The sequence below is a fragment of the Osmerus mordax genome, chromosome 28 (assembly GCF_038355195.1).
Source record: "Osmerus mordax isolate fOsmMor3 chromosome 28, fOsmMor3.pri, whole genome shotgun sequence".
NCBI lineage: Eukaryota > Metazoa > Chordata > Actinopteri > Osmeriformes > Osmeridae > Osmerus > Osmerus mordax.
This window is the reverse complement of record NC_090077.1, coordinates 5,119,859-5,136,447: the sequence shown is the minus strand read 5'-3', so window position 1 is coordinate 5,136,447 and position 16,589 is coordinate 5,119,859. Positions and strand designations below refer to the sequence as shown.

General features: G+C 41.9%; 3 protein-coding genes across 3 annotated transcripts; all 3 read left to right on the top strand.

Annotated features, from left to right (window-relative positions):
* The first annotated feature begins 3,278 nt into the window (after window positions 1-3,278).
* Window positions 3,279-4,387, top strand: LOC136938075 (arrestin domain-containing protein 3-like). The gene is made up of 3 exons (XM_067231301.1): window positions 3,279-3,362; window positions 3,704-3,966; window positions 4,188-4,387. The coding sequence occupies exons 1-3, from the start codon at window positions 3,287-3,289 to the stop codon at window positions 4,296-4,298; spliced, it is 450 nt and encodes a 149-aa protein (XP_067087402.1). The 5' UTR covers window positions 3,279-3,286; the 3' UTR covers window positions 4,299-4,387.
* Window positions 4,388-10,232: 5,845 nt separating this feature from the next.
* On the top strand, window positions 10,233-12,985 carry LOC136938073 (arrestin domain-containing protein 3-like). Its single transcript, XM_067231299.1, has 6 exons — window positions 10,233-10,528; window positions 10,618-10,684; window positions 11,272-11,419; window positions 11,573-11,675; window positions 11,785-12,047; window positions 12,206-12,985. Exons 1-6 carry the CDS (start codon window positions 10,252-10,254, stop codon window positions 12,311-12,313), a joined length of 966 nt encoding a protein of 321 aa, XP_067087400.1. The 5' UTR covers window positions 10,233-10,251; the 3' UTR covers window positions 12,314-12,985.
* Window positions 12,986-13,917: 932 nt separating this feature from the next.
* Window positions 13,918-16,238, top strand: LOC136938181 (arrestin domain-containing protein 3-like). Its single transcript, XM_067231452.1, has 5 exons — window positions 13,918-14,048; window positions 14,184-14,331; window positions 14,549-14,651; window positions 14,899-15,158; window positions 15,323-16,238. The coding sequence occupies exons 3-5, from the start codon at window positions 14,576-14,578 to the stop codon at window positions 15,413-15,415; spliced, it is 429 nt and encodes a 142-aa protein (XP_067087553.1). The 5' UTR covers window positions 13,918-14,048; window positions 14,184-14,331; window positions 14,549-14,575; the 3' UTR covers window positions 15,416-16,238.
* Window positions 16,239-16,589: the final 351 nt, after the last annotated feature.

Genomic DNA, 16,589 nt, shown 5'->3' with positions numbered 1-16,589 from the left:
AGCACACGCTAGCTGCTTGAAGGCTTTGTCCGTGTAAATGTGGATCTATCAAGATTGCACTGTTCTGACAGCAAAGTGCAGTGCGCCGTGGAGAACTATGCCTGTCTAGGAACTCTCTTTCTTACAAGAACAAGACATGCTCTACGTCGTGTAACGCCTGGCTCTCATACATCCACTCACCCTGCCAAGCCCGGCGCCAGCTCAGGGCTTTGACAAGTCATTTGTTCAGTCTGTTGTGGCTCGCTGCCCCCCAGTGAGAATGACTCTCACTCCGAGGCTAGACCAGAGCACCTGAAGACCACATTTCCCTCTGCTAAGTCCATCACATGATCAGACAGTGGGTGTGGAGAGATATGAGCCAACTGTGGTTACCCTAACCCTGTGTTAGTTCTACTGTGTCTTGTAAAGCCCCAAATTCAATAAATTGTGGTCAATACTACTGAAAATGTAAATATTCAATGTATACTTTGAAGGTACTCGACAGACACTCAACAAATATCATATGTCAAGGATGAATCCGTGTTTTCTTGTAAATGCTTGTGTATAGATAGTTGTATGTGTTCCAAGCATTCCCACTGTTGCCTTGTAATGAAAAAGAGCTTTGCTATGGCCACGTCATTAAGTGATGGGGATCTAGTGCCACCCAGTGGTACGACAATGCTTTATTTTCCCAGAAACAAGAAAACAAGACAGAAATGTGACATAAAGCCACATGACTGCTCAGCCTATTTGACCAAAACAAAAGCTCTTTTGATAAAAATGCCATGGCTTGGTCCATTATCATGGCGTGTCTTCATAATCGCTTGGGAAAACTGTGAAAACTCGTTTGGCACCCCACCATCTTCCACCATCAATGTTTTCAAGGCAATAATGGCATTTGTAAAGGAACCACTCCAAGTGCTTCGAGGGGCCTAAATTGAACCAAAAATGACCACCACCATCACAAAATCTTTGTCTTACCCAAAGTAGATACTGATTTGTTTTAACATCCAGGAATACGGAGCAGACGGCGGCGGCTGTGCCCTCGCCGTCCGCTTTGACCCTGTGGGGTTCTGTCCTCTCTGGGGGAACAGTCTCTCTGGCCTGGGGGCTGGGAGCTCCAGCAGGTGTGGGGGTCATCACTGCTGGCCTGCTTTGAGCTGCTACAATCCTGGGTAGTGAGATGGGAGACACATTTCTTGCCAACAGTTTTAGAATTACTGCATGTTTGGGCATTTGTCAATTACAGGCTAAGGTCCAAAATATCTCATATGTTACAAACAGCCCTGTAGGAAATGGGAGTTAAGCAATGCTCCCTCCTTCTGGACATCTGGAGGCTGTCTGTCAACACAAACCCTGACACTAGTTTCTGACCCACCTCATACTCCAGTACCAGCTTCTTCCTTCTTGTAAAAGTTTCAGGTTTCTAAAGTGCAGAAAGAATAAACATTCAAAACGAATCTGTCCCTGCATCAATTAATACGTCTAGGGGTTGTGCAATATCTTGCGTGAAATATTTTTCTGGGTCCATTTAATGAATATGTATGTTTATGTAAATTGATCATGTAAATCCAAACATTTGAATACTTAATAATTCAAGTACTCACTTCATTATCTCGAACATCAACACTTACTTTGCTTACAACCTAATGAAACCCCACAGAAAACCAACATTTCGAATGCAAAGCTGAACGCAGGCAAATAGCCAACTAGGTAGACTTAGTATGATTGACGGGTATGATTCATATTATTAGTATACATAGTACATAGTACATAGTATTGCCTCTGTTTGGCATGTGAAGGGTTACTGTAAGTGAAGACACGAACTGCGCCTGCCCAGACTTTCAATTGAACATCACAGATCACACCCACATTCGAGCCGGCCGATGATGTGAATTTGTAAGGTGCAAGTCTGAAGAATGGGGATACATCAAGAGACGTTCAATGATTTAAACATAAATTTCGAGGCATTAAATGAAAATGGCAGTTTCTCAAGTGATGACATAATGACCGGTGAGATATCCTTCGTAATTACGAAAATAACAAAGATTAGGTCCATTACGATATCACCAAATGGGAGAGCCCTTGTTCTTTGGACAAAACGTAAGCGTTCCCGTCGGACGATAACTGAAAAAAACTATTCAGCCGAAGTGGATTTTTTCGATTTCTGCGCGGTTGTGTTGGAGGAAAATACTGGTGGGTTAAGTAAACTGTAATAATTCACTTGTTAGACCACAAATTAATTTACAGCAACTCAGCTAACCAAGCAACGATTGTGTTCAATTGACAGCGGATGGCCCCACAATACTTCAACCAGGAACCCATGTCTACCCCTTCACATTCAAACTACCAGAAGGGTATGTGTATCAGGGTTTCTCAAAATATTTTGGACAACAAACCCTTTAGAAAAATTAAATTAAATCGCGAACGCAATCTTATTAAATCATTGTGACATTTTTGTGGGGTTGTCTAGGCCTATGGGGGAAGGGCAATTACGAACATTTGCTAAATCAGAATCAGAAATATTAGAATACAATTTTTAAATACCCCTTCCCACAACATAGGGGATGAAGGTTGGGAATTTTAGATTCTTCATTTATTTATTTTAAGATTCACACGTTTTATGTAGACTTGGATTCTAGAACACCATCTCCCACTTCGCTGTGAATGCTCTTCGGTCACAGAATAGCTCGATCAGCTCGGCCTGGTTTGGGATACAGACACACCTTTTCTCCTCCCAGAACCGTTTTGATATCGGCAGATCCCCGGCCATGTGGTCCTGACCCCAAGTTTTCAAACCACTGCCATACATTGTTTTTTTGTTTGTGTGTTTTAACAGCCTTGTAATTGCGGGATTTTGAAACAATTTAAGGCAAAGACACGTGGTATTTAGAACAATCTATAAAGATCACTCCTATTGATCCATGAATCATTTTCTGTCCCCGCAGCAACTTCCCATCCACATTCCATGGGGTCCATGGACGTGTGGTCTACTCCCTGAAGGTTGAGATAAGGCGACCATGGCATCTAGTCAAGGAGTTTGAAGTGGAATTTAACTACGCAAATCACATTGATGCTAACCACCCAAAGCTTCTGGTAAGATGTCTGTACAGTATCTGTCTGATTTGTAATACACCTGGATTCATCCATTTCATCAGGCGGACTTGCGTAATGTTTCGTCATTCACACAGGGGCAATTCCCATTTAGTGTTGTGCAGTGACGCATGTTAATTGTAATGTTTCTGATTGTTATCCATGTCTACGTGACTGTGGTTTGTAGCATCCTCTATCATGCTCAGAAGAAACGATGGTGTGCTGTCTATGGTGTGCCTCGGGCCCCGTCGCCATGACCGCACGCCTCGACAGGAAGGGCTATGTCCCAGGTACAGTTGGAACAACCTCCTCACAATCGATTCGACATGTGCAGGAAACAAACGTATGCACCCCTGTTGAGGGGGTCAGATGGCTGAGCGGTTAGGGAGTCGGGCTATTAATCAGAAGGTTGTTGGTTCGATTCCCGGCCGTGCCAAATGACGTTGTCTCCTTGGGCAAGGCACTTCACCCAACTTGCCTCGGGGAGAATGTCCCTGTACTTACTGTAAGTCGCTCTGGATAAGAGCGTCTGCTAAATTACTAAATGTAATGTAAATGTAATGTAATGTAATCAAGCCTTGAATTAGAACATGCTGAGATAATGTGGATACTAATTGTATTTTTACTTCAGGGGAAACCATTAAAATCATGTGTGAGTTTAGCAACGCTTCAACGAGGAACGCCACACCAACTGCATCACTCATGCAGCACGAGAAGTATTCCACTTTGGCTGGGTCCAGAAAGGTGGATAACAAATCTCTAGATTCAGCAACAGGAGAGCTTGTGAAGAGTGGTAACCTGCAGGCCTACAGTGAAATGTCGCTGACCATCCCTGATACAACCTTTCTCTCCGTCTCCAACTGTTCCATCATCGAGGTGGTCTACACTGTGCTGGTAGGTATCATTCTGAGATGCAGTTTACTCGCGATTTTCAAAAGTTTCGTTTTACAGGAGTTCTATTCCTCGTTAAGGTTTCATGTAAGCACATGAAGATTTGGCCAGTCAGGATCATTTCAAGCGCAATTATCAGGACAACTATTTCCTTAAATAAAGCAGATTCATGGTTTTTGTTTTTTTGACAGCTCTACTCTTCTACTCCTTCTTTCTCCTTGCAGGTGACTCTGTCTATCAACTGGTCCTCTGACGTCTCGGTAAGCGTCCCCATTGTGATATGTGATATTCCGGTTGATTCACCAGACACTGACGACTTTGAAGACTGTGTGTGAGTAGGATACGTGGCAGAAACCAAATCAAGGTCATGATAAAACAGCCTTATTTGGTTCAGTATTTATTAGTTTACTTCCAGAAAGCAAAAAACAACATTTTTATTTATTTATTTTCTAGATAATTGCTAAATATTATAGAATATTTTCAATTTCTTCTTGTTTTTGTCCATATTGTGAAGTGTTCTAGATCTGTTCTCAGTATTAGATGTATAGTTTTGTTACCAATGTAGGCATTACACTATTTGTGCTTAATTCCATAGCATTGTGTGTCATTGTTTGAGTTTATGCATGGTCATTGACGTTGTTGTTGCTAATAACATATTGTTGAAATGATACAGTATGCTATCACATATCATACAATATGTGTCAGATATTTAGGTAATATTAGATGGTTTTATGTTAGAATAGAATTATGAATTGCTTGATTAGGACATTTTTGTTGAACGGCTGTAATTTTGTTTCTATTGTCAACACTCCTGGTTTATTATGCTATACTTGAATCTCACTGATATTGTGTTCAGGGATAACCTATTCATCGCAATACACTTTTAACAGCTGATGTTAGAGATATGCTGCTTTTTGTAGTAATATTTTTACCATGTCTAGCTCGGATATTTTGTATTTATTTATTTATTTATTCGAAGCTACCTCAAACTCAAGTGTTCCTTAAGCTGAAGTTTTCCTGGATGCCAATTTTGAAGTTAATGAGACATCCTACAGGGACATTTACAGTGGGGGCACTCAATCAAGTTACAAATGATAATGAAATGTGTCACAACGTAGTTCATGTAGTATGAAATGTCATAGGGATGTTTACTCACTTTATCAATAAATCAAATGGGCTTAAGTCAGTAACCTGTTCATGCTTCCTGACATCTTTGTTCCAATATCCCTGCCTGTGTCGTAAGGTAAGTCCATTGGGTCCATAATCAGCCCTATCTCAAATAAAATGTAGAATAAAAACCCATTCAGCCAAATTGGATGTCTTCTTCAATCTCAGCATGGAAAGTAGTGGTAGATGTAAGTTTGTCGCTAAATGAACTATACTGTGAACAACAGCGACTGGCAATACAGTATGCTACTTCAAGGGACACATGTTTATCTCTTTACATCCCAGCTACCACAAGGGTATGCTGAAGGAACTTCCCATCTTCATTCCATGGGGTCCATCGCTGTGCAGTCTACTACCTGAAGTATTAAATACTGACCAACTCATATAGCCAAGCAGATTTTGAACTTAATTGGTGCCTCTGAGATCCTGTTGCCTCCTAGTTGAGCGTACCAAGCACTTGCCCACAACAGAGAGACTTATACTTTGAAAACCAGCCAGATCGCCTTTCTGCAGGATTATGTGTATAAAGCTGAGCTACCTTTGATACATACTATTCCCCATTCGTGTTACTGAAAACCTCTCACTGAGGTATATTTGTGATGGGTTGAGGACAAGCCTGGACTGGTAATCTGGCATACAGGGCAAATGCCCGGTTGGCTGACGCACTTGAGGCCAATATGATATTTAATATATACTTTTTTTTTTTTGTAGAAACTTAAAACTGGCCAACGACTGTCCCAAAAAGCAGGGACAGCGGCCCATACAGACATTGTCCTGAACCAATCACATCTCTTAACTCTTTTGGTATACTGGTGGGTGGTGTCCGTCCGATTGTGGTGGGCCGGTCTGAGCAAAAATGCCAGGGCCATTTTTTTGTCCCAGTCCAGCACTGGTTGAGGATGCTGTTGAGCCTAAACACGTTACGGTGTCATAATGAACAGATTGAAATTTGCAGGATTAAAGAAAGCCATGGGCCTACACTGGGAAGAGTACAGTGCACTTGTCAAGTGTGTGCACGTGCCAGCTGCTTGAAGGCTTTGTGTAAAAGTGGATCTATCAAGATTGCAGGGTGCCATGTTAGCACCGGGGCTGTCTAGGAACTCTCATTCTTACAAGAACAAGACATGCTCTACGTCGTGTAACGCCTGGCTCCCATACATCCACTCACCCTGCCAAGCCCGGCGCCAGCTCAGGGCTTTGACAAGTCATTTGTTCAGTCTGTTGTGGCTCGCTGCCCCCCAGTGAGAATGACTCTCACTCCGAGGCTAGACCAGAGCACCTGAAGACCACATTTCCCTCTGCTAAGTCCATCACATGATCAGACAGTGGGTGTGGAGAGATATGAGCAAACTGTGGTTAACCTAACCCTGTGTTAGTTGTCTTGTAGAGCCACAAATTCAATGAATAGCCAATTAAATTGATCTCAAATGCTACTGACTTCCAATATCCCTGCCTGTGTCGTAAGGTAAGTCCATTGGGTCCATAATCAGCCCTATCTCAAATAAAATGTAGAATAAAAACCCATTCAGCCAAATTGGATGTCTTCTTCAATCTCAGCATGGAAAGTAGTGGTAGATGTAAGTTTGTCGCTAAATGAACTATACTGTGAACAACAGCGACTGGCAATACAGTATGCTACTTCAAGGGACACATGTTTATCTCTTTACATCCCAGCTACCACAAGGGTATGCTGAAGGAACTTCCCATCTTCATTCCATGGGGTCCATCGCTGTGCAGTCTACTACCTGAAGTATTAAATACTGACCAACTCATATAGCCAAGCAGATTTTGAACTTAATTGGTGCCTCTGAGATCCTGTTGCCTCCTAGTTGAGCGTACCAAGCACTTGCCCACAACAGAGAGACTTATACTTTGAAAACCAGCCAGATCGCCTTTCTGCAGGATTATGTGTATAAAGCTGAGCTACCTTTGATACATACTATTCCCCATTCGTGTTACTGAAAACCTCTCACTGAGGTATATTTGTGATGGGTTGAGGACAAGCCTGGACTGGTAATCTGGCATACAGGGCAAATGCCCGGTTGGCTGACGCACTTGAGGCCAATATGATATTTAATATATACTTTTTTTTTTTTGTAGAAACTTAAAACTGGCCAACGACTGTCCCAAAAAGCAGGGACAGCGGCCCATACAGACATTGTCCTGAACCAATCACATCTCTTAACTCTTTTGGTATACTGGTGGGTGGTGTCCGTCCGATTGTGGTGGGCCGGTCTGAGCAAAAATGCCAGGGCCATTTTTTTGTCCCAGTCCAGCACTGGTTGAGGATGCTGTTGAGCCTAAACACGTTACGGTGTCATAATGAACAGATTGAAATTTGCAGGATTAAAGAAAGCCATGGGCCTACACTGGGAAGAGTACAGTGCACTTGTCAAGTGTGTGCACGTGCCAGCTGCTTGAAGGCTTTGTGTAAAAGTGGATCTATCAAGATTGCAGGGTGCCATGTTAGCACCGGGGCTGTCTAGGAACTCTCATTCTTACAAGAACAAGACATGCTCTACGTCGTGTAACGCCTGGCTCCCATACATCCACTCACCCTGCCAAGCCCGGCGCCAGCTCAGGGCTTTGACAAGTCATTTGTTCAGTCTGTTGTGGCTCGCTGCCCCCCAGTGAGAATGACTCTCACTCCGAGGCTAGACCAGAGCACCTGAAGACCACATTTCCCTCTGCTAAGTCCATCACATGATCAGACAGTGGGTGTGGAGAGATATGAGCAAACTGTGGTTAACCTAACCCTGTGTTAGTTGTCTTGTAGAGCCACAAATTCAATGAATAGCCAATTAAATTGATCTCAAATGCTACTGACTATGTAAATATTCAGCGTATACTTCAAATGTACTCAATGAATCTGATATGTCAAGGATGAATCCTTTTTTTCTTGTCCATGCTTATGTGGAGCAAGGCCGTAGCCGTGGAGTAAACATTGGGGGGGACGAAATCTGCTGGGGAGTCTGAAGATCCCCCCCTGAAAACCTTTTACGATTAGTTATGAATGTGATTTTAAAAAATTATGATAATTTCGGACAGCGTGCGTGTTTGCCTGTCGTAGTGTAGCACATTTCTATTTTATTTCTATATCAATATATTGGGGGGGACATTTTGACCAGATTTTAATATCATGATTACGGCCCTGATGTGGAGTGCAGTGCGTTCAAAGCATCCTCACTGTTGCCTTCCAAATATTGAAAAGGAGATTGGCCGCCACAGAATGAGGTGATGGGGGCTTAGTGCCACCTTGTGGTATGACAACACTTTATTTGCTCAAAAACAAGACAAAAGACAGTCAAGATAAAACGTGTTTATCAGCACATGACAGCTCAACACCTTATGACCAAAACAAAAGCTCTTTAGATAAATGCAATGGCTAACTGGAACTTTTCCATGATTTAAAGCATGTAGTCCAGTTGCATGGCTTGTGTTCATAGTCCGTTGGGAAGAAGACATACTGAGTGGAAAAAGGTTGGGCACACCACCATTAACACCATCAATGCTTTCAAGGCAATAATGGCATTTGTAAAGGAACCACTCCAAGTGCTTTGAGGGGCCTGAATCGAACCAGAAACAACCACTACCTTCACTTAAGCTTTGTGAGTAGATAGTTACAAGAATTTCACTGTTGTTTTCTTCATGACTAACAAACTCTCGTATGCACCTAATATATTTTTTCTATCAATATGAGCACCATCCGCTGATGGGTTAACCAGTAAAAAAAAAAAAAAAGATCAAAGCAGACTATTTTATTTACGGCAGAGACACTGGAGGTGCCACAACAGTCGAAACCATCCCAGAGACTATCAAAATGAACCAGTAGAACAAGAAACAAGGGGAGCCACGTGGCTTTCGATCCAGCATCTTGAGAAAAGGCATCAGTCCTCCAATCTCCTGCGGCGCAGACGGGCTGAGGGGTTGGATCTAGACAGGTGGTGGTTGGCCATGAGACGAGGCAGACCCATCCTTCTGATTGGCCGAGCACGGACCACAGAGCGATGGGTGCGTGACCCCGGGCGAAAGTGGGAGCGGGTTCGAGAAGCGGCGGAGGCCGTGGCTCTCCCCAGTGGCCTGGAGTACGTACTGCGGCCGGCCGGCCGTGTGTTGGAGGAGGGGCGGGAAGAGGGGGCGATGGAGGGAGTGTTTGTGGAGGAAGGGCTGCTGGCAGCGGCAAAGCGTTCAGCAGCCCCGGCCATGCGCTCCAGTCTGGAGCACATGGCCGACAGGAAGGGGATCAGGCGTCGGACCATCCTGTTGTGGCTGCTGACCATGCGTCTGACACTCATCAGCAGGACCCCGAACCGGAGCAGACGGCGGCGGCTGTGCCCTCGCCGTCCGCTTTGACCCTGTGGGTTTCTGTCCTCTCTGGGGGAACAGTCTCTCTGGCCTGGGGGCTGGGAGCTCCAGCAGGTGTGGGGGTCATCACTGCTGGCCTGCTTTAAACTGCTACAATCCTGGGTAGTGAGATGGGAGACACTTGCCGACCAAAAATATAGCCTACATAAGAGTTTTGTCTTAATGGACTTGACCAGAAAACGTCAAATGTAATACATTCATCAGCTTAACGTTGCTAGATCCCTTAATACCCCCAGGATAAAATGAGTGGGTTGAAATTGACAAGATTATGGACATGCACGTGGTAAACATCAATGGCTAGGTTGCCAAATGGACAATCAAGACTTACACTTTGATACACGCTGAATTTGGGAGTAGAGAGGAAAGGTGATGGGGACTGCAACGTCTCCGTTCACCAGCTTCGTACGTCTTAACCGAAGAGTTTGAGAACTGAAAATACAACTCATTAAGGTAGCGGCAGGCCATGCAACAAACTTTTTAAAATGTGTTGTGTTTCTCGACTATGACCACACATTTTGATTAACCAAATGAAATCCCACAGCGATCCAACATTTTTAATGCGAATCTGGATGAGGCAGGTAGATGTAGAATGTATGTTTGACGGTTATGATCAGAAATGTTTAAATGTTGACCTGTTTGCTAGACAAAGGGTTTAAGGACGAAGACACGAACTACGCGTGCGCATACTTTCAATTGACCATCCTACCCCCAAGCCGGCCGGCTAAGTAGTGAATGTGGATAGTGCAAGTCTGAAGAATGGGGACAAGTCAAGAGACGTTTAGTGATTTTAACATAAAGTTTAATGCATTAAATGAAAATGCTAGTTTCTCGAGTGGGGATTGTATGACCGGTGAGATATCCTTCGTACTTTCGAAGATAACAAAGCTTAGGTCTATAGAAATATCCCTAAATGGGAAAGCCCATGTTTTTTGGAGAACATGTACGGGTAGCCTTCGGAGGCGTAGGATAAAAAACCATTCGTCAAATAAGGATTTATTCAATTTCAGAGCGGTGGTGTTGGAGGAAAACACTGGTGGGTTAAGTAAACTTAATTAAGTAACTTGTTGGACTACAACTTAATTTACTGCAACTCAACTAACCAATGGTTGTGTTAAATTTCAGCAATTGGCCCCACAATACTTCAACCAGGAGCCCATGTCTACCCCTTCACATGCCATCTACCAGAAGGGTATGTGTATCAATGAGACCTGGGTCCAAATATTTTGGACAACGAAATTATTGAGATAAAATACAATTGCGAACCAAACCTTAGAAACCAATGGTAGCATTTGACCTTTTGTTGTAGCCCGTGTGTGTATGGGGGGAAGGGTAAAGAACAATTGCAAAACATTCGAACATAGGCCTACTTTTAATTGTTTTTCTGTCGGCTATTACATAGAATACTCTGATGTGGGAGTTTTGTATTATTTGCTTTTGTTTTTACATAAGATTTCCACATTTTGGGTAGACTGTGTGAATCAGGAACCAACCCCCCCTGCATTACCATGAATGTTTCCATCGCAGTAGGCTATTGCTCAGTCAGCTGTTTTTTTCCCCTTCTCGGCTTGTTTGATATATTCTCCCAAACCCGCTTTTTCAGCAGACTGCATGGGTTTACATAGTTTGGAAACCAGTTCCGTAAATTAATTGGTATTTTAACAGCTTTGTTTTGCAATTGCGTTGTTTTTTACATAGGCTAATTTAAGACACACAATTGGTATACAAAAATCGATATAGATCACTCCCAGGAAAATCATGTATTTTCTATCCCCGCAGCAACTTCCCATCCACATTTCATGGGATCCATGGACGTGTGGTCTACTCCCTGAAGGTTGAGATACGGCGACCGTGGCATCTTGTCAAGGAGTTTCAGGTGGAATTTAACTACGCAAATCACATCGATGCCAACCAGCCAAAGCTTCTGGTAAGATTGATGGTTACCCGTAATAGCTACCCCTGTATTTAAATGTTGTATTACATCAAAACGTAAAATTCACATTTTGTGTTGTGTAGTGACGCATGTTAATCATAATGTTACTGATTGTTATCCATGTCTATGTGACTGTGTGGTTTCTAGGCACCTCTGTCAGGCTCAGTAGACAAGATGGTGTGCTGTCTATGGTGTGCCTCGGGCCCAGTCGAAATGACTGTGCGCATTGACAGGGATGGCTTTGTCCCAGGTACAGTTTTAACAAACACCTCGTTGCCATTGATTGGACATTAGTAGGATGTACACACATGGAATGTAAGATAATGTGGATACTCATTTTCTGTTTCTGTTCACTTCAGGGGAAACCATTACCATCATGTGTGAGTTCAGCAATGCTTCAACAAGGGATGCCACACCAACTGCATCACTTACCCAGCACCAGAAGTATTCCACTTTGACTCGATCCAAAAAGAAAATCGATCTCAAAACTCTGGATTCAGTAACAGGAAAGCCAGTGAAGAGTGGGACCCTGCAGGCCTACAGTGAAATGTCTCTGACCATCCCTGACACGTCTCTCTCCATCTCCAACTGTTCCATCATCGAGGTGGTCTACACTGTGCTGGTAGGCATCAGTCTGAAATGAATGCGGATTGGTTGTAATTTTCTTCTTGTGGTATAGGACTTCTATTCCTAAACGATCAGGACAGCTATTTCCTTAAAGGGAGCAGATTCTGGGCTTTTTTAAACAGCTGTACTCATACTCCTTCTTTCTCATTGCAGGTGACTCTGTCTATCGACTGGTCCACTGACATCTCGGTAACCCTCCCCATTGTGATGTGTGATCTTCCTGTTCACACATCACCAGACACTATTGTTTATCAAAACTAGAGAACCTCGACTCGTTTTGATGTTTTTAATTATAAGATGTATCGTGTGCATGAGAGAGTAGGAAATGTGCCAGAAAGCTGGTGCAGATTCCATATCTTTTTGTCCCTACCAGTATTAGTTTAGCAGTGTAGTCATTAATAATATTGGTGCATAGTTAAGAATAATCAAAAAGTTCCAAATGGCTTATATATTATGAGATGATATGCTGTCACATATATCCATTATTTATGTCAGATGGTCTTATTTTAGAGTAGAATTAAATATTGTCTTGAAGACATTTAGTCAAACGTCAGTAATTTTATTTAAATGTTGTCAACACTCCTGGTTTACTCCTGGCTACACTTGAATGTCAGTGGTATTGTGTTCAGTGGAAAAAACGCTTCATCCCAATACACTTGGGAGTACAATACACAGTACAATACAATTGGCAGTACAATACACAGCTGATGTAAGATATACTGCTTGTGGTAATGTTACCATGTGTGTGTGTGTCAGATGTTTTGTATTTATGTATTTATTCAAAGCTACCTCAAAAACGGAAGTGTTCCACGATAACAATTTTTAAGTTGATAAAACATCCTACAGGGAAATACAGTGTACAATGGGGTGTCCATGTAGTTTGAAATGTCATAGAGATGTTTACTCACTTTATCAATAAATCAAATGGTCTTAAGCCACAATAACTTTTTTTATGCTTCTTGACTTATTTTGAATGTGAGTTCCAATATAACTGCTAGTGTCTATAAATGAAGGTAGCCTACCTAAGATGGTGTTTCTGTTGGACTTCCTAAGGCAGTGGCATCTGAAACGGATTTAGATTAAAGGAGGGATTGCCTGACTAACAACCAAATAGTTTGAATCAGAAAAATATCTAATAATGGATGAAATGCTTGCTTGTTAGATAACCAACAGCAATTGGATACTTTATTTTCAGTATATATCAGTGAATTTAGTTTCTCGTGAGTAAATATCTCACGAGAAACTGAATTCGAATAATCTATATTCGAATTTGAATTGCTCAGTTTTATAGGTTTATTTCAATAATACAAATTTCGTTTTGTTGTGGAATGATTCAAATTGAGCAATTCAATTTCTAGTGACATACATGCTTCATCCGATTAATTTATATTTGCATTTAAGGTGCTCTCATATTATTGCAATTATTTTATGCTCATATCTGTGGACCATGCATCAATCCTTTTTTACGACCACAAAAATGTGTGGCAGTAGAGTGGGACCTTTATTCTGAAACTTTGACAATCCTCAGAAGACTTCTAGTAGTTGCAGTGGATTGTGTGTATAAAAATGGTTTTTTTTCAGGATCCGTTTTCAAATTTCATTACAAATTTTAACATATTCAATTCGAGGGCCAGTTTCTCAAGTGGCGACCCTATGACCGGCCATATCTCCTTCGACGTTAAGAGAGTAACAAACATTACGTCCATTTTCATGTCATTAAACGGGAAAGCCGAAGTTCGTTGGACAACACGTACGAGGCGTCGTCGTAGGAGTCGGACACATACCCATAAAGCCGAAATAGATTTGTTCACGGTCATCACAGGAAACAATGGTATGGTATGCATGTCTTATCGATCATTTAACTTGCAAACTGCAACTTGATCGACAGCAACTTTGATCAACTAATCAAAGCAGCTGTTAAATCAACAGCGATTGGTCGTACAGTACTTCAAGAAGGGGCTCAGGTCTATCCCTTTACATTCCAGTTGCCACAAGGGTATGAACGCCCTGACTATTTATGTAGGCAATCTTAACATCCGTGCTACAATATAGTCTTACAAACACAATTGAAGACAAAGACAACGTCTTGAAGATAATCGGAATAAATAATCCATAAAGTATATTTCTGCAGGGACTTCCCATCCACATTCAAAGGGGTACATGGCCGTGTGGTCTACTTCCTGAAGGTTGAGATACACATATCATGGCATATAACCAAGGTGTTTGAAACCGAATTCAACTTTTCAAGACACATTGATTCCAACCACCCACAGCTTCTGGTAAGTCTGTTTGGTAAGCCATCCACTTGGTTGTTCATTCATGTCATATTTACCTGTCGTGACCTGAAAGGATATGTTACATCCTTTATGTGTTACATCCTTTCAGGTCACGACAGATGAGATGATGATATTGACTTATGAGTGAAAAAAAACAAAAACAAATGACATTTAGTGTGAAAATGAAGTCATGCATGTTTGTGTGACTTTGTGGATGTAGGCACCTCTGTCTGGGTCAAATAGCCACATGGTGTGGGGTCTGTGTTGTGCCTCTGGGCCTGTCGAAATGACCGTGCACCTGGACAGGAAGGGTTTCGTCCCAGGTACCGTTTACCAGTTACTTACTGTCATTGTTTCATGTTCCATCATTAGTTGACACACGCTTGTTACATTTACATTTACTCATTTAGCAGATGCTTTTATCCAAAGCGATTTCCAAGAGAGAGCTTTACAAAAAGTCTATAAGTCAGATAGCTGTATTGTTACATGTATTTAAACCTTGATTGAACAACATGAGAGTACACAGAAATAACCAGACACTGTTGATACTAAATTGACCTTTCACCTAAGGGGAAACCATTAAAATCACGTGCGAGTTCAGCAACTCTTCATCAAGGAGTGCCACTCCGAATGCAACTCTCGTGCAGAACCAGAAGTATTCCGCTTTGGATAAATCCGTAAAGATAGAGTGCAAGACCCTGGATTCAGTAACAGGAGAGCCTGTGAAGAGTGGGACCCTGCAGGCCTACAGTGAAATGACGCTGACCGTCCCTGACACATCTCTCTCCATCTCCAACTGTTCCATCATCGATGTGAACTACGATGTGCTTGTAGGTATCAGTGTGAAGTAATAGCAGTCCAGTTTCAATTAGCAATTAGGAGCATATCTAGCTCAATGGTAATGACCACCTTTTCCTTAAATAGAGAATCTGATGTTGTGCTTTGCTTTGCTAGCTGCACTCTTAACACTTTGGTTTTGTCTCCTTTCTTGCAGGTGACTCTGTCTCCACGCCGGTCCTGGAAAATCGTGGTGATCTTCCCCATTGTGCTGTGTGATATTCCTGTTTCTGCACCAGCACGTCAATAATGATGGAGAAGCGCTCCTCAGTTTGATGTGGTTTTCATTTTTATATTATTGTACATTAATGCATATTTATACCTATATGTTCAGACATTTTGTCAAACATCTATATTTATTTCAGTATTGCTTTAACACTCCTACTGTTAGCCATGATATACATCAGTTAACCCTTGTGTTATCTTCGGGTCATTGTGACCCTTCAGTCTTTTTGACCCCCCCACGTGTTGCGACAACTTTACCTCATAAAAAATAAAGAGAAGCATTTTCTTTTAACCGTCTGGCTGTCTCATACCCCCCACAGCGCGAAGATTAAAAGAAAAGGCTTTTTATTTGTTTTTGTATTGGGTAAAGTTGTCGCAGCACAACGCTGGGTCGTTTTGACCTGAAGGCAGCACAAGGGTTAACACAATTGAACAAATCAAGATGCCTTAAACTGTTACTGTTATTAAATATGCTGCTATTTATGTTTGTGTATTTAATCATGTATATGTCAGGGTATTGTATATATGTTTTCAAGGCTATCATTGTAAACTTTTATTATTATATTTAATCATATTATTTTATGATATGTTTTTATTATTCTAACAGATTTTTATATCACGCAAAGAATTGAGTCTGTTTACTATATAAAAATCGAAGCCTGTGTTCTGTTAGCTCTAAACATGTTTTCCTAGAGAGCAATTTTGAAGTATTGAAATATGCCAGGATATTTTCAGTGCCCTTCGGGTCTTGAAAATGATTTATCATCATATGTTACTTCATGTTGACTGAAATGTTTGTATACTACTTTAATATTGGGGTTATTATTCTATAAACCAACACAAATGTGTTTATGCTTACCTATGAGTTTGAGTTTCTGTGATAGCTTATTATACCCTTCTAGGAAGAGTCATTGGTAACTGATTCAACTTCAACTTGCAAAAACGTAAAGGCCACATTAAACGGAGGTGGGATATAATGAATGTTGCGGACTGAGGGAGATCAACAATGGTGCAAAGTTGACCTTCCAATCATGGAATCATAGGAAGATAAAGTGCTGAAAAGTGCTTAGAGGAATAAAGTGCTAAACGTCAGGTGGCTGAGCGGTTAGAAAATCATGCTAGTAATCAGAAGGTCGCTGGTTCGCTTCCCGGTCGTGCCCAAAAAAAGACGTTGTGTCCCTGGGCAAGGCACTCCACCC